A 17,331-nucleotide genomic window follows, 5' to 3' on the forward strand; every position below is an offset into this window, starting at 1 on the left:
TTCCCTAAAGATATACTGAGATTTTAAAATTTGTTTGCTTGTTTATTTTTAAGAAGCAGTTCCTCGTGATGATGCAGAAGTTTACATACCTCCGAGTGATAAAATTAAGGAATGTATTGGAATGCATGTCATCTTTATTCTACTGGAAACTATAACCAAATATTTTCTTTATTCCCACCCTAACTCCTGTAAATCCAGGAACTGAAATGACATTGGGAACTGGTAAAGCTTTCTAGATATCTAACTGCAGCTGGTAGAAATCACCTTTATGATTAAGTTATTGGGTGTAAATGATGTGGCCTTCAAACTCAATCATGAGATCATTTTACTTATTTTACCTTGGTTTAGTTTTTTTCATCTTTATTCTCACCCTTGCTATATATTTAACTGTCATTTTACATAGAAAATCATCACATAAGATATTTATCCAGAATGCTTTTTTAAGTCCCTGTGTTGTGCACTTCCAGGCATCATATTAAAAAGAGATGTTATGTTCCTATATGATGCTAGCTCCACATACAACAGTAATGCAGTGAAGCATTTCATTGTGTTCAGCACTCATATGGTTATTATGATAATATTTATTTCAGTTAAGCAAGATTAGTATAAAGAGTAGCTGCTATAAACCTGTGTAAGATATTTTTTCATTGCAAAATGTGAGCTAACTAGAATAAACCTTTTCCAAATGCAGTGGGATATACAGAAGCCTTCATTCATTAACCCAAATAAGTGTAAAATAATAAAAACCAGACCATAATAAATATCACTTTAACACCTGAATGTCAGTTCAAATTTTCACAGAATGTAAGAACTCAACAAATTCAGTACTAACCACAGTTGCACCTTTTTTTCAAATTTCAATTTACAGAATCACCAGCATCACAGAATCACTTGGCTGGAAAAGACAGCATAGATCATCAAATCCAACCTTTGACTGGTCACCACCTTGTCAACAAGACCATGGCACTAAGTGCCACATCCATCATTTATTGAATACATCCAGGTCTAGGGACTCCAACACCTCTCTGGGAAGCCTATTCCAATGCTTAAGCAACCCTTCAGTGAAGAAATTGTTCCTGATGTCCAACCTGAATCTCCCATGGCAGAGATAGAGGCCTTTTCCTCTTGTCCTGTTGCTAATTGCCTATGAAAAGAGCTGAACCCCCACCTGGCTACAAACTCCATTCAGGAAGTTGTAGAGAATGGAAAGGGAACCCCTGAGCCTCCTTTTCTCTAGGCTAAACAAACCAAATTCCCTCATCCTCTCTTCACAGGAACTGTGCTTCAAACCCTTCACCAGCTCCATTTCCCTTCCCTGGATTCACACCTCAGTGTCCTTCTTGTAGTGAGGGGCCCAGAACTGAACACAGGATCTGTGATGGGGCCTCATCAGGGAGCAAGTCAGAGTACAAGCAGACCATCATTGCCCAGGTCCTGCTGGCCAGACTATCGCTGATAGAGTCCAGGAAGTCACTGGACTTCTTGACCACCTGGGCACACTGGTGACTCATGTTCAGTGTTATTAACAAACACTTCAAGGTCCTTTTCCACCACTTAGGTTTCCAGACACTCTGCCCCAGCCTGTAGAGCTGCATGGGATTGTTATGACCTAAGTGTAGGACCCAGCACTTGGCCTTGTTGAGCCATATACATTTGGCCTCAGCCCATTGATCCTGCCTGCTCTGATCCATCTGCAGAGCTTTCCTATCTTCCAGTAGATCAAGATTCAACTTAGTATCATCTGTGAACTTACTGAGGGTGCACTTGATCCCCTCATCCAGATCATTAATGCAGTCATTAAATAGGGCTGGCCACAGTACTGAGCCCTGGGGAGCCCCACTAGTGACTGTTCTCAACCTGATGTAGTACCATTCACCACTAGTCCAGGCCTGGTCATCCAAGCTAGTTTATTACCTAGTGAAAACAGTGTCTGTCCAAGCTATGGGCTGCCAGCTTCTCCAAGAGAATGCCATGGGAGACAGTATCAAAGGTTTTGCTGACATTCTATCTGAATGAACATTAAAATGTCTGAATGTGTTAAAATGCATTCAATAGTATTGAATATCTTCATTGACAAAAGGATTGAGGGCACCTTCAGCAAGTTTTCAGATGACACTACAGTGTGGTCGACATGCTAAAGGGAAGTGATGCCATCAAGAGGGTCCTTCACAGGCCTGAGAGCCGGGTCCATGCAAACTCAGGAAGTTCAATAAAGCTGACTGAAAGGTCCTGCATCTGGGCTGAAGCAATCCCTGGTATCAATACAGTGTAGAGAACAGAGGGACTGAGAGCAGCTTGTCAAGACATACTGGAGGATGCTGTAGATGAAATATTGAACATGAGCTGGCAATCGGGGCTAAATCAAAAGAAGCATGGCCAGCAGGGTGAGGGAGGTTATTCTGTGCCTCTACTCTGCTCTTGTGAGACACCACTTAGAGTGCTGTGTCCATCTGTGAAACTCCCAGCACAAGAAAAGCATGAAAGTGTTAGAGCAGGTCCAGGGGAGGGCCATAAAAATGATCACAGGGCTGGAATGTCTCTCCTATGAGGACAGGTTCAGAGGGCTGAGGTTTTTCATCCTGGAGAAGAGAAGGCTTAATTGAACACTTTATTGCAGGCTTTCAATTCTTAAAGGAGGCCTAAGATAAAGACCTAAGATAAAGATATTTTTGCCAATATCTGTATGGATAAGGCAAGGCACAAAGGTTATAAACTGAAATGGGATAGATGTAGATTACACATAAGGAAGAATTTTTTTTATGAGGCATCTGGAACAGGTTGCTCAGAGAAGCTGTGGAAGTCCTGTCATTACAAGTGTTCAGAGTCAAGCTGGATGGGGCTCTGAGCAGCCTGGTCTAGTGGAAAGTAGCCCTTCCTATGGCAGGAAGTTAGAATTAGATGAGCTTTGGAGGTCCCTTCCAATCCAAACCTTTCAATACTATAATTCTATGAAAGTAGTTTGAAATTGTGACTTTTTTGAGGTACTATTTTATGGCCATGAGATCGTATTTTGAATATGACTGCCATGGGCAAAGAAATCCAGCATGATACACTTCCCAATGAGGTAAGAGATGTAAGCTTAAGTTTCAGTCTAGCTTCATTATAAGAAATGTATTTCATTAAGGAAATGCAAAGTGCTATATTCCAAAACAAAGAAGAGATGAGAGGTACCTGGGTATGTGTTATATTTTTATGTCACAGATTAATAATTACTTTGATTCCTCGTTCACATACATAAGAGAAAGTAATAGTGCTAATTTCCTTTTCACAGGCATCTGAGAATTAGATTCAAATAATACTGAACAAATTCAGCGGCAAAGTAGAATACCTTTGTTTTTGAATTTCTAAAGAATTCATTTGTTAATAGATATCCATAGATTATTAGACCATTTTGGTAAAGTAAATCACAAAACCTATCTGTGAACTGAACTGTACAGAGAAGTGGTTAAATGTGCATTTTAAATAAGTAACCAGCTGAAAGCATAAGAGACAAAAGCAAAAAAACTGGGAACCAAAAAACACCCATAATCCATAGTGTTTACATTGCTACACTTTATGTCCCTGTTCTGCCCTTGTTCCCACTGCTTGGTATAGTATTGTTCCAAGGAAAAATCCAGTAAGGCATATCAACTTCACCTTCTTAACGGATGAAATAAGAGCCCTGAAAGACTTTTAAATAAGCAAATACTCAGAATTTAAAATTTACACCTTTTTTCTGTAAATTCAAACTATTGACATGTGAAAGCTGAAAAGGCATGATCATAGACTGCAGTTTACAATGTAAAGATCTGAAAAGTGCATGGCTGTACTGATGCTTTCCTAGGACTGGCAGATTTTTCCTAAGATCTACCAAAAAGAACTAACTCCAATAAGCCAGTTGTCATGATTCTTTGAGTATGGGGTAAAAAAAGTCTTTTACAAATATCTCTTCCTTCCTGGCTAATTTGAGAAACTGGTACAACAAATGGGAAGTGCTTAATGACACTTCTGAAGTGGATGAGCTGTCATTTATATCATGTCTTAAGCACAGACGGCCCTTGTCAGCACTTCCAGGCTTCCAGGTGTCCTGTCAGGACATCACTGTTCAAATTGTGCTCTACCTCAGAGACATTTTTGTCCCTAAATTACAGCTCCTCATTGCACAGCACATTGAAACTTTGCTAGGAAGTAGTTTTTTAATTTTCTTAGGAATTCACCTCTTTTTGTTTTCAGATAGGTTGTGGGAAAAACCTCTTGCTTTTCCATTCTTTGTTTCAAATCCTGACGTCTTGGCTAAGTAGGATCGGGAAAAGTGATTGGGTGGCTTCCTTATTTCTATCTCTTCTAATTATTGTGAACTCATTAGCACCTATTTTGACACAATCTGCATGTGCTTCTTGTGCTGTAAAAGGGCATTACAAGACCAGGATCGCATAAAATAATATAATTATGGAAATTATCATAACTGGTAATTAGAAAAGAGGAGGTGAAATATTTATTTCCAAATTGTCTTTTGGCAAGTACAGAAAGGAAACAGTGAAACAAGAGGCCTTCCTATATCTTTTTGTATGTGTACGGCCCACAAAACCGATACACTCCAGTTGCTCAACACATGCATGTCTTGTTTCTAAAACAGATCTTCTCTATAGCACTGCTGTCCATTCTGAATACAATTTGCACTGAAAAAATATTTGGAAAACTACTGCTAGAGACTTCTGTAGAAGCAGAGCAGACAACTTTAGTATATCATGTTATGTTGTCATTACAAGACCATTTGTACCAACTGGACAAACAGTAGATTGAAGCACAAGTGGCCTGAGCCTTAATGTACATCACTGCAAATACTTCTGATCAAACATTTCTGTAATTAAGTTTAATATAGATTACATAAAATACAAGTTAAGGTAATTTGATGAAAAGGCTACTTCTACCATACAAGTAACTAATCATGAATGAAAGATTAATACATGCATAAACCTTATAAATATAATGAAAAAAAAATCCAGCAGCCCTAATATGAAAATAGCCTTGACTGTCTGATTTTATTCTGACCTATAATATATTTATTATCCTGAAATAGTTCAATTCATATTGTATATATGAAATTTCTTACCTCAAAGTAGGCAAAATAAGTTCTAAATTTTTGTATAGCACTGCTCCAAGTACAAATACAGTTGATTCATCTAGTTCTGAAAAGAGTAAGGAAAAACATTTTAATATTCGCTTTCCCAAGCTTTCATCAGCATAAAAACCTCTGAATATCATTTATATTTGCAATAAAAATTTTATTTTAAATAAACCATCATAATTTTGAATTATCTCCTAGAAGTCTTTCATAAAAATGAAGCACTGTCAGGAGCATATCAAAAGATTTAAACCACCAAAAATCACATTTTCAAAAAAATCCATCATTGTATGCTGACATCCATTCTAGCTCATCTACATTTATAATTAAACATTCTCAAAGAATGTCTGTAATTCTCTAATGTCAGAGATCTGCACTGAAATGATATTTATAAATTGTACCTGAAGTTAGGCTAATTTTTCTGCTTAGCTTCCTTTGGTAAGAGTTATGTTGGAATGACTGTCTGCTGGAACACAGCAGCTTTAGGGGATTCAGCAGAGCTGTACTTCAGCTCACCTCATATCAAACAGATTAAATCTCATGCACAATAACTAAGTAACACATTGTTTCTGTGGTGTAGAAAATAATGTCTAGGATTTATGCAGCACTTTTTGTTCAAGGTGCTGAAATTAAGCCCATTCATTTCTCTCTAGGATATACTTATGAGTACTCTATTTCTTTTGAAGAGGAATAAAAGTACCACTCCCATATTATACAGTGATCCCATGAGACAGAGTCACAGCTGCCTTGCAAAGGCTGATAGAAAATTCACATGCTGATATGCTTTTTTACCTGTTGACATAGGAGTGAAGATATTTTTTGGAATGACAACCCTGTCTTCCGAGTTTCGTGCCCAATCAACCATTCCTTTTCTTCCTTTCATTGGGAAATTGATGTCAGTTAAAACAGATGCAGCAGGAAGCTTCTGAATGCTAGCCACTAGTAAGAGAAATCATAAAATGATATAAATTTGAAATTGGGTTTCGTATGTTAAAGCATCATAGAGTGACAACAGTACAGCAATAATGAAACTTTTAATGACACATTTCAAGTAAAGCAGGAATTCATGGGACATTAACTGGCTCAGAAAGCATATTCTTCTGTTTATTATGCAGTTCTACTATGGATTATTTGTGTGCTATTGATTGTAGCATTTTTCAGTCAGATTCTGATTAAATTTCTTAACAGGGATTATTGAATGTACCAGTTTATACCCTGAAATTCACATGTAAAGACATTGTTGTGTCTTCAGAGCAAATTCTAAAATTATCAAATGTGACAATAAAAGTAAGAGGTAGCTTAATATGCTTTGGGAAACATAACTTCTAGATACAAGCTAATGAAGCAATATAAGAACTTTTATCCTCCATACAGGCACAATTTCAAGATAGATCCATTAAGGAGATTAACATATTAAGACACCTTGTTTTCATAGATAGTAAAGTAAAGCAGTCTAGCACCTAATTTTTTTTTCTTGAAAGAATAATCTCCATTCTGAACTCTTATTATCTTTTTTTCACCTAAAAAACACCAATACCCAAACAACATCAGTGTTATGTCTATAACAGATATATCAAGATAGAAGAAATAGGTGTCAAATCTAATAATAGTCAGTTTGGAATTTGGTTTACTCATTCTGTTTTTTTCCCTGTTTTCTAACTCCTGGAAATCAGTTTCAGCTTTGCTGTGAAATCTAAGTACAACTCCATGGCAACGGTCAGTGTCTAGTAAGACTCAAACTACTTTAAAGGAATTGACAGGGCTGCAAGTGTTTACACACAGTCAGAGAGATGACAAACACCACACTTGGAGCCTGGCTCCATTCTTAATGTAAGCCACATTGATAGCCATTTCCTGTGCAATGCCCTTCCTAATCAATTTATGCAGAGGCTAATGTAGGTGGAAGAGTTTAGATATCAGGACTATCTTTGATCTGCCTAGTGATTTCACTGCAAGGACTCTGCAAGAGGGTTAAACATAAATACAGCCGTAAAAACAAGCAGAACAGCAAAATTAAAATAGAAAACCAATAGGTGTCTCATCAGAACTTTTTATTTGAAAGAAAACTGTAATTCAAATCCAAGAGAAGGGTAAAATTATAAAGTTAACAACATTAACTCTACAAATATATTCCTTAATAACTGACTCTTATTTTCAAATTAGACTGGTTACGTATACAGAATCACATCAATGAGGTTGTACTTCAGGTTGTTTCAAACTTTCTATTATAAAACTATCAGGGCTTTATAATGCGAGTTACAATCCCCTCCAGGCTGCAATTGCCAAATCCATTCCCAGAACTCAGGGGATGCTTAGTCTTGTGAATTTTAAGGTGGTGTGTGGAGGGAATAGAGTTCAGGTGTTTCAGAATTACTGGGGCATAAAATGGATTGCGTGCTTTCACATGCAATCAGTGGTTATACAGAATATATTAACATTGTAAAAATGGATTTTTTCCAATAGTTCTTAAAATTTAAAAATAATTTTATTTTTCCCATAAATAAAATTAAACTAACACTTATTTAGTTTTCAAAATTAAATACAGCCTGTATAAGACAAAATTGGGCTGGTTTTTTATTTGCACAGTATTTATTGGTGCTTCTACCCATCTAGCTATCTATCTAATTAGATAGTAGAGCCTTAATATTTCATCCCCCTTTTGGATGACAGTTCCCTTTATTGAAATAGGAAATCAATGTTATTCAATGGAATCCACTCTGCAAAACAGAAAACCACTTTAGGACTGGATAAATGGTGAGGGTCTAGGATAGTACTTTCTGTACTCTGTCTCTCTTTATTTTAAATAGGGCCATTTATCATGGCACCTAAACAATACCCAGAACAAAAAATTCCAAAATATTTGTTATTGTTTAAGTGATGAATAACAAAAGCAAAGCATAAAACCTAAAACTTTGACTTAATATGGAAAAAAAATATAAATATATGTGTTTATTGGGCAGTGTTGGGTTTACAGCTGGACTAATGATCTTGAAGCTCTTTTCCAACTTAAATGATTCTCTGATCCTATATAATCCCATTCATGGTTCAGAAATGTTTTTTACTTACAATCAAATTAAAGTCTTGCTTATCAAGTCTGACCTCCTTTTTATGACAAGGTAACCTACCTAGCTGATCAAGGGAAGCCAGTAGATGTGATCTCCTTGGATCCAGTCAAGCTTTTGATCCTGTCTTTTACAGAATCCTTCAGGACAGAATGTCCAGCATTCGGCTGGATAAACACATCATGTGATGGGTGAGCAACTGGCTCACAGGTCAGGCACAAAAGGTGATGGTGACCAGTCACTAGAGGATTCCACAGGGCTCCATTCTCAGCTCTGTTCTCATCAACAACTTCAGAAATTACTTGGTGGCAGGACTGGAAGAGGTACTAAGCAAGTTCACAGATGGTAAGAAACTGGTAGGAGCTGTTGAAGCTCTCTCAATGGCAGGGAGACCTCCCCGTGCAGAGAGACCCTTAAAGAAGGCTGGGAAATCACCAACAATCTAAAGTTCAACATGGGAACGTGCTGGATTCGACATGTGGGATGAGGAAAACCCTAGATTTCCATACAGACTGAGAATGAGATGCTGGAAAGCAGTGCCATGGAAAGGTACCTAGGCATTCTAGGTGATGGAAAGTGGAATACGTGTCAGCAGTGCATATTTCCCATCCTTGAAAGTCTGCCTCTTACAGATCCACACAGATTATAAAGTCCTTTTTTTAGATACTTTGCCAAATGGTTCTCTGAGAATGTGCCTAATGTAGCTCTGATGCAGCAAGGTGTTATGGAATTTGACTAGAGGCAACTAGTTCAGGTCTATCAACACGACCAGGTGAATACATGAACTAGTTCCCAGCTCTTCAGTAGGACTTTAACTGTGTTTTGTATTTTAGGAAAGCTAATATTCTTATTAAATACTTGTCTATGACTAATTTCAATGAAACGTTGGCTCATTTCCATTGTGAAATGAGGCTCTCTACCTCAGGTTTAATCTGCAGCATAAAATAATTACTTATTGTGAACTGAAAGTCAACAAGCCTTTTGGAGGAGAATATATATAATTCATGTGCTGGGTCATTCGTATGTCAGAAACTCAAGTGCAAGGTTCTTGTACACAGATTGTAAGACGTCATGCACTTTGCATTGTTATTGTATTCTTTTTATGACAGGTTTGTATTAGAAAACAATGCTTCAAATTCTGGAACTCAAATGATTTGGTTCTGCAATTGCTACATAAGGACTATGTCTTCTCATTTGAAAAAAGCAAAGGTTTATCACTGGTTTGGGTTTTTTTATTATTATTATTATTTTAAATTACCATACCAAATCATCGTGTCCTGAATTCATGAGATGGAACACTTGGCAAAACAAGGATACCTTTAGGCACTGTGGTAGGAGTATTTTTGCTTGTTTATACACACACACAATTTGTATACTACTGGAAAAATAGTCAAAGAGAATATTAATAAGAATAAAATTGTAAAGTGGGGGAAAAAAAGAAAAAAAAATAATAGAAAAAAAAAGTTATCTAAAATTAAAATTACCTAAGCAGAAGCTTTATGTGTCATGTTAAATTAAACTTCCAATATGGAAAATTCTCGTTTTTATTTATTTGTGTCATGACAATTCCTACAAGTCATGTCTGCTGTTTTGGGCACCATAGTATAGGAAAGACATTAAGCTATTAGAGAGTGCCCAGAGGAGGGTGAGGAGGATGGTGAAGAGTCAAAAGGGGATGCTGTATGAGGAACGGCTGAGGTAACTCAGTCTGTTTAGCCTGGAGGAGACTGAGGGGAGACCTCATTGCAGTTTTCAACATCTTCATGAAGGGAAGGCCTAAAGTTGCGTCAGGGGAGGTGTAGGTTGAATATCACAAAAGGTTTTTGCCCAGAGGGTGGCTGGGCACTAAACAGGCTTCCCAGGGAAGTGGTCACAGCCCCAAGCCTGACAGAGTTCAAAAAGCACTTGGAAAAAGCTCTCAGGCCTGGTGTGATTCATGGGGTTGTCCTGCACAGGGCCAGGAGTTGGACTCAGTGATGGGTCTGCTCCAACTCAGCATATTCTATAATCGTATCATTCTGTGATTTAGTACAGGTGCTCACTGTGCACATCTGCAGTGCAAGCTGTAGGCTGAGTTCTGGGTGGAGGAAACCTGAGACAGGAGGCTTCCTTCAGTATTTTTTTATGTACTTTGGTATGAAGTTTAATTACACATGAGTATACATACATAATTGATGATTCCATAGTAATTACTGATTCAGAAGAATTCATGTAAATAGTCTAGTCTAATCAATTTAGTGATGCTTTGAACTGTGATTGATTGATTCTTAATATCCTTTACAAATATTTCTTTTCCCTTTATTTCATTTTCATGTTGCAGGTGCAGACAATCTGTTTGATACTGCTCTACTGAAAATTTCAGAGTTGCTAACTACTAACTGATCATACTAAAACCAATACAAAATATTGTTGCAACTGATTAATGCCAAGCTGATAGGAATAGACAATTTTCCATCATTATTAAAATGACCTGGTTACACAAAATAATATGTGAATGATATTTAAGTAGATTATTTGGCACAGCACAAAAGTGGTTAATTAATGTGTAAAGAAAACTTGGAGACAAAAAAAAAAAATAGTGTAGTTCCTGTATGAGTAGCTTTTGTAGACCATGGCCTAGAAAAGAAAAGCTGAAATGTCTTGTCTTGATCCCTCTATAACCCTGAGTGAGTTATAAGCTGCCTAATGCAACTTCTAGTAGCTCTCTGATTGATCTGGGTTGCTAAACAACAACAACAAAATCCCAACCAAGTAAGCGTCATGAATAATTTTTCCCTTCTTTTCAGTATTCACCCATTAGCCTCCTGTATTCAACAAAAACTAGTAAAATTTCAGAATTAGACCCTTGAATAAAAATAATAAATTTGAACAGAAAATCAGATTCACTGAAAGGCATGACAGAGAAACAACTGGATGTTTTCTCATGCACTAAATGCAACTTCAGCTCTCACAACAGAGATTCAGGTTTTAAAATTACAACATGCACATCTACAGGACATCTAGCCCAAGAGTCACACCATGAGCCTGAGAGCATTGTCCAGATGTTTGTTGAACTCTGGTAAGCTTGGTGCTGTGATGCTTTTACCAGAGCCCAAGCACACTCTGAGTGAAGAACATTTTTCCTAATATCCAACCTAAACCCCACCAACACGGCTTTAGCCATTTCCTTGATTCCTGACATTGGTCACCAGACAAAAGAGCGTACCGCCTGCCCCTACTCTTCCCTTCACAGGGGAGGCTACAGACCTGATCTACAGGTCACTACAGATCTCTTCCCTTAGTTGCAATACCAGTTCTGATTCTACTGAGTGTATTGTGCTTTAACAGCACAGTAACCATGTTGGTCTCTAATTTTCAATAAGTCATTATACAGAATTTGATTGCATTTCAGTTGCAGACAACAGAGAATGAATATATTAGCAGTCTCATTTGCTATTTTCTTATCCTATTTTGGCTTTTTCGTTGATGGTATACTAGGTACATATTATTCAGCATTTAGTAAACTTGAGTTCATCACTTCACACATTTTGATTTTTGAAACAGACAATGTTTTACTGCCCTTGTGGAACAGCTCCTGCTAAATCTATTTCTGGGTAAAATAGTATTGCTATTTCCATAGGTGATTTTAAGAAGAATAAGAAGAACAAAGAATTTTAACAAAGAATATGAAAGGTTTTTATATTGAAGTTCTGAACACTGAGCATTTCTGCAAAACATCTCTGTTAAGAAGACTCAGTTCGTAAAATATATATTCTAGAATTATTCTTTTTACCCTAAATGTAAAACCTTTGTTTTTTTAATAGAATAAGGAAGCTTACTGAAGTCAGCCCATGTTGGATACATGGGAAACAAAGTCTTGCCTGGATCATCAACAAAGAGCGAGATGGACATATTGAAGAAGTGATACTTATTACAGACTTTCTCTATCAACTTAAATCCCATCATTTTAAAGAAAATTTACAACAATCACAAATGGTGAAACCACCATTTAAAGGGGAGTCATTTGTGGATCTCCAGACTTGCTACAGAACTCTGCATGTGAGCAGGCTTGATTAAAATCCCTCTCTCAGTCCAAAGATAAACTCACTTCTTACTGCCTACAGGCTTACGTATAACAGAAGGACTGTGGGGAAGTGGCATCCTCTTACACGAACATGAGAAACACACATGGTAATTTTCCTTCTGTAAATAATATTCATGAAATCTCCTCACAATGAACCAACATTAAACTATGCTCAGAAAAAGGCTCCTAAGAAAATATAACCTAACAGATCTTCTACTTCTCATGGCTGTCCATACAGCAGTGATAAATTCTTAAATTAGAACCTACTGCTCCATGGGCAGACAAGACAGGGATGTCCCTAGAAGCCTGCTGTACACTTGCATTCCTGAAGCTCATCAGACCGAAGCAGCTACTATCTCACTATTCAAGCTTTGGGTAGCAAGTGTCTATTTCTGCTTTTGCCTGTACAGTACCAGTACAGGCAAAAGCAGAAATAGACACTTCATAGATATTTTCAATGATCAAGGATGAACTTAGCATGAATCCTTTTTTTGTTGTCAAGCAAATTCTGCCTTAAATAGACTCACTGTGGGAAGGTTAAGAATAATGCTTTGGTTAATCAAGAAGCTACCTTAACAGTAATCTCTGAATATTTCTCTTCTGTTTTCTATAGATAGTGCAGTGGGAAAAGATTACCCACTAGCATAATATGATCAGTATGATATATAGGACAACTTAGAAAGCAGCATGGTTTCAGGAAATGATCATGATGAATTTAATAATAACTCAGATTTTTTCTGCTACTTACATAATTTTAAAAAATCATAGGCAGCGAGGCAAGTGTTTTCTTTTGGTTGTGTGTACTTTTGTTGCTCAGGACCAAACTCTGTATTTTAGGAAAAACTCAAGAATTTACAAATTTCATATGCATATGCAGTCTCACAAGTGATTTCTGATTTCACAGTCATTATGATAACTTTGTTTCAGGTATGGAAATCAAATTTTAAAATCAAAAGTTCAAGCAATATTTAGACATCTAAAAATTGTATTTATAGACAATAAACCTTTCTTTAAAATAATTATGGAAAATATTAAAGTTTATTTCCTGAGAAAGCTAATTAATGGAAATAGCTATCACATCATAGGATTTCTATATGTTCCAGGTACTATTTCTGCATGTTCCATGGGTCAGGGGTGGGAGAAGTAGAAGCTCAGCATTTTTGTAAATTTTAATAATTTTTTACTATTTACTAATTAGTAATGCACCCTGTAAGTTTAATATATCTATCTGAAGCTAGCACATCTGGAATGTAAAGAGCAAAATCAATCTGCTAATCTAAATAACAAGTATGAAGAAAATCATACTTGAACTAATGAAAATGTAAACAGTTTTTTATGAGCAGATGGAAGAAAATGTATTCTCGCAATAAATTGAATACTTCCTGAAATACGTGATAATCTATAAAAACACTTTAAACATATGGTAGGAAGCGGTACTTCTTTAATTAGAAGACAACTCCACCTTCTGGGCATTACTTTGAAGAAGATGAAGATATGAGCAGTCAAACAGATCCAGAGCCATATCACATCAAAGGTACTCTGTTTCTGAAAGAGCTTTATTTGTTTCCCTTTCTCTTAGTATGACTGTGCATTCATGCTATTAAAACTACGGTCTCAGGCAGCCTCTCCTGCCTCATCATAAAATACTTCTTAAGGAAAAGAAAGACTGCATAAAGCAAGACAGAAGATGGAGACTGATGCAGGAGATAGAAGGAATTGGCATTTAAGTGCATGAGTTTTAATTGACAGACATAAAGTGGAAAACCATGGGCAATACTAAGGGGGCAAGGTCACCTACAACACAATATTTGGTTGGCTGGGCAGGTAAGGTGCAAAAGCCAAACATTTTTCAGTCACTAAGGTGACTTGATAAAGTGTCTGTGCTGATGATTCTAGCTGATAACAAGAGCAAAGAGAGTGAGACTGAAGGCAATGTTAAAGTAATAAGCTCAGAAGATGGAAATGATGATGAAGCAGAGAAGGGGGAAAGAAGAAAAGCTGAGACTGAGAGATCACTTACATGTTTATTTATCAAGCTTACTCATGCTTAGATATCCAATAAAAACCATTAAAGAAAGATGGGGAGAACTTGACAGGACAAGAGATCAGTAAGGAGGCAAGCAGGTATGAAAACCATTAGCAGAGAATTGATAAAAAATATTTTATGAACATTACATTGCTTGGGGTGATGTAGAGCAGAGTAGAATGATTGCTTCCCAAAAGCAGTAAACTGAAGCAAAGATAAGATGGCTATACCTCTAGGGAAATGATAACTAAACCTATCATTCAGAAATCTATAAAGATGTGAACTAAGTTATTCAGGATATTGAAAGATGATGTAAGAAGAAAATTTACAGGCATGGAGGCAGAAAATTTGAAGTAGAAAAGCCACACAGAGGGAAAAAATAAATAATGGGAATCAATATATGTTTTTAATAACAGCTTTTTGTAGGAAACTAAAACCAGATGTCTACTATGTTTCATTGTTGAACAGCTTTTTCATAATCATACAGAATGGCATTGTGAAGAACTTTCGGATAACACTACAACAAAATTAAAACTGAGAGAACTGTAAATTACTCTGGCATAGAAATACAGAGATTACTTGTATGAAAGCAGCTAGTGAATCCTGAACAGGAAAGATCAATTAAAAGCCATATCCTGCAGAACAGTGGATATGGAGAAAATGCTTGCAGCTGGCTCCTGTTTTTACAGCAATCTACCTGGATTGGTAAGTTTCTCCACTTTTCTTTCCAGAAGCAGAAGACAATGCTTTCTTTACACTTCAGCTCCATGACGGTTGAGAAATTGGACAGATACGATCCTCAAAAAGCTCAAGCCTTTAGGTATGTTTAAATTAGTTCCCTCTTTATATGCATCTTCAGTTGCTTTCTATTTTAAAACCTTGGCCAAGTCAGAGGAAGACTTACTGTTCTAACATTGCTTGTTAGAATACTGAGTTTATGTTTTGAGCATTTGAAGTAGAAATATCTGCATGAAATTAGGTCCCCCTCTGAATGTGGGGACCCCATCTGAAGGCATTACAAACCATATCTTTCTTACCTTGGATGAGAACATACATTAGGATTCAAGGCTATAATCATCAAAACGTACTCAGGAGGAAAGGAAAACCAACTCCCTTTTTAAATATTCATTTGACCACTGGCATAATATATAAATCAAGGGTTCAGAAGGAAGGCAGGTTTGTTTTAACTAATCCCAGATAACTGTGTGATGTCTCAAATTAGTGCTTTAGTAAATTCTTGACACTGGTAATTTAGGACACAGAATTTAGTCACAAGCTTAGCATTTCCTGGTCAGCATCAGATTAATTCTCTAGTGGATATCTACCATTCTGCACACACACACACACACACACACACACACACAGAGACAGGCACACTACAGTGAAAAGGCTGTGAGAAGTGGGGCCCCACCCCACAGCCCCTTTACTCAGGAGCTGCACTTAAGCTGAATCTGCTGTGGCTGTGCACTGCTATGCATTTTGGTTTTCTGAACCTTGACCTGTGGATGCCCTGTCAAGATTTAATGGCCTTGGACCTACCTTATCACTATGGGCTTTTCTGAGGACCACTGGACCAGATCCTGACCCTGATGCTTTGATTTGACTGCTTGGCTTGATGTCAGATCTGCCTCATTGTTATGAACTTGTTTGCTGATGTGGAATATTAGCTGGGTCTGGCTACCATCACAGACCTTCTCTGCTCTTCTTGTTTGGATGCTGTGGGACCTCGCCTTTGCCAGTGAGGCCAGTGTGCACACCCTGCTGTCTCCTGTTTTCTCTCACAGGGCAGCCTACTCTTGCTTCTCCCTGAACACAGCAGCTGATAAGCAAATGCTGGAACACAAAATGCCTTCTAGACAGGCTTGAGCAGAGTCGCACAGAAAATATGGAACAGAACTGACAGAAACAGAGATCTCCTGTGTCTCAGTTTCATGTTAGGCCATGATTTTAACCTACCTCAGAGGAGTTCATAACTAGGTCTTTGTATTCTGGAGGCATGCTTAATTCATCTTGAATATTCTCAATGGAGGACATAAACTGGATTAAGATTTGCTCAAGGGATTGTAAAAGGTTGTCCTGGGGCACTGTGAAATATAATTTTCAGGATAATGCACACATGCTTTATTTAGATTGTTTACATCATGCATGGCAGAACAAAATCCAGTACCTCACTGGGACATATAGATGCTATCCAGTCTAAGTAGTAAGTAATACTAATTAGACTGAGTTTGATTTACTTCCCAATTGTTGAATTCTAAATTAACTTTAATAACTCAGGAGAAATATCTCAGTGTTATTACGGTCATTTCAATAAAATAACCACACAATGAGGAGATGCTTTAAAAAAAGATCTAACTAGAAAATTTGGCCTATAAAGAATGACAGAGCTTTGTTATTATGAGCTGTTATAACGTAATCACATGAATCACTATGGCATGTGGACCTTGTGCTCAGCTCTTCTTATCTAATTCTGGTCATCCCATCTCCAGCATCGCCTCTTTTTCCCTCCCACTCCCCCCAAATGAGAGGCTTTTCTTGTTTATCAAAGTTGTGGGAGGAGGAATCAAAAAAGATCCAAGCATCTAAGAAAGAAATGGAAACAAGCAGTCAACTAGTCAGTTAAGTCAGATGTTACACTATTACTGTTTCCTTTGTCAGAATTCAGGTGTCTTACATTTTCATTCATTTTGAGTGCAGTTGACATAGAAAGATAGAGAGGCCTAATCAGGGTTGCTTGTGTTGCCTCCTCAGGGTTTTAAAAAAATCATCTGAATTTTGATGCACAGTGAGCTTAAACTGCATATAGGGATACTGGATTAACCCTTACTTGTACTGATGAGTACATAAAACACACATTATTACTGAGCTTAATGTCAAAATTAAACACAGAATATGGTTAAAACAACCAACTCAAGAGATAACATAGCATTATACCTGCAGCAGAGAGACTTCTACATATTAATAAAAGTCTATTTGGATTCAGAACAAGTTTTCAGATGCCCTCAGTGTGCCTTCAGTTTTGCTTTTACATGCAGAAGAGAATGATCACTTGGGACAGTTAATGTGTAGAAATTAC

General features: G+C 37.1%; 1 protein-coding gene and 1 long non-coding RNA gene across 2 annotated transcripts in view; both read right to left on the minus strand.

Moving 5' to 3' along the window:
* The window catches only part of LOC127059378 (uncharacterized), a 768,519-nt gene that overhangs the window by 322,406 nt on the left and 428,782 nt on the right, over window positions 1-17,331 (minus strand). The window lies entirely within an intron of this gene.
* Window positions 1-17,331, minus strand: part of ADGRB3 (adhesion G protein-coupled receptor B3) — a 446,607-nt gene that overhangs the window by 184,273 nt on the left and 245,003 nt on the right. Inside the window, exons 13-14 of the mRNA XM_050972295.1 lie at window positions 5,897-6,043; window positions 5,093-5,168 (exon numbers count right to left, since the gene is read on the minus strand). Of these exons, the coding sequence (XP_050828252.1) occupies window positions 5,093-5,168; window positions 5,897-6,043 (223 nt within the window). The remainder of the gene's footprint in view (window positions 1-5,092; window positions 5,169-5,896; window positions 6,044-17,331) is intronic.

This window comes from Serinus canaria, chromosome 3 (assembly GCF_022539315.1).
Source record: "Serinus canaria isolate serCan28SL12 chromosome 3, serCan2020, whole genome shotgun sequence".
Classification (NCBI taxonomy): domain Eukaryota; kingdom Metazoa; phylum Chordata; class Aves; order Passeriformes; family Fringillidae; genus Serinus; species Serinus canaria.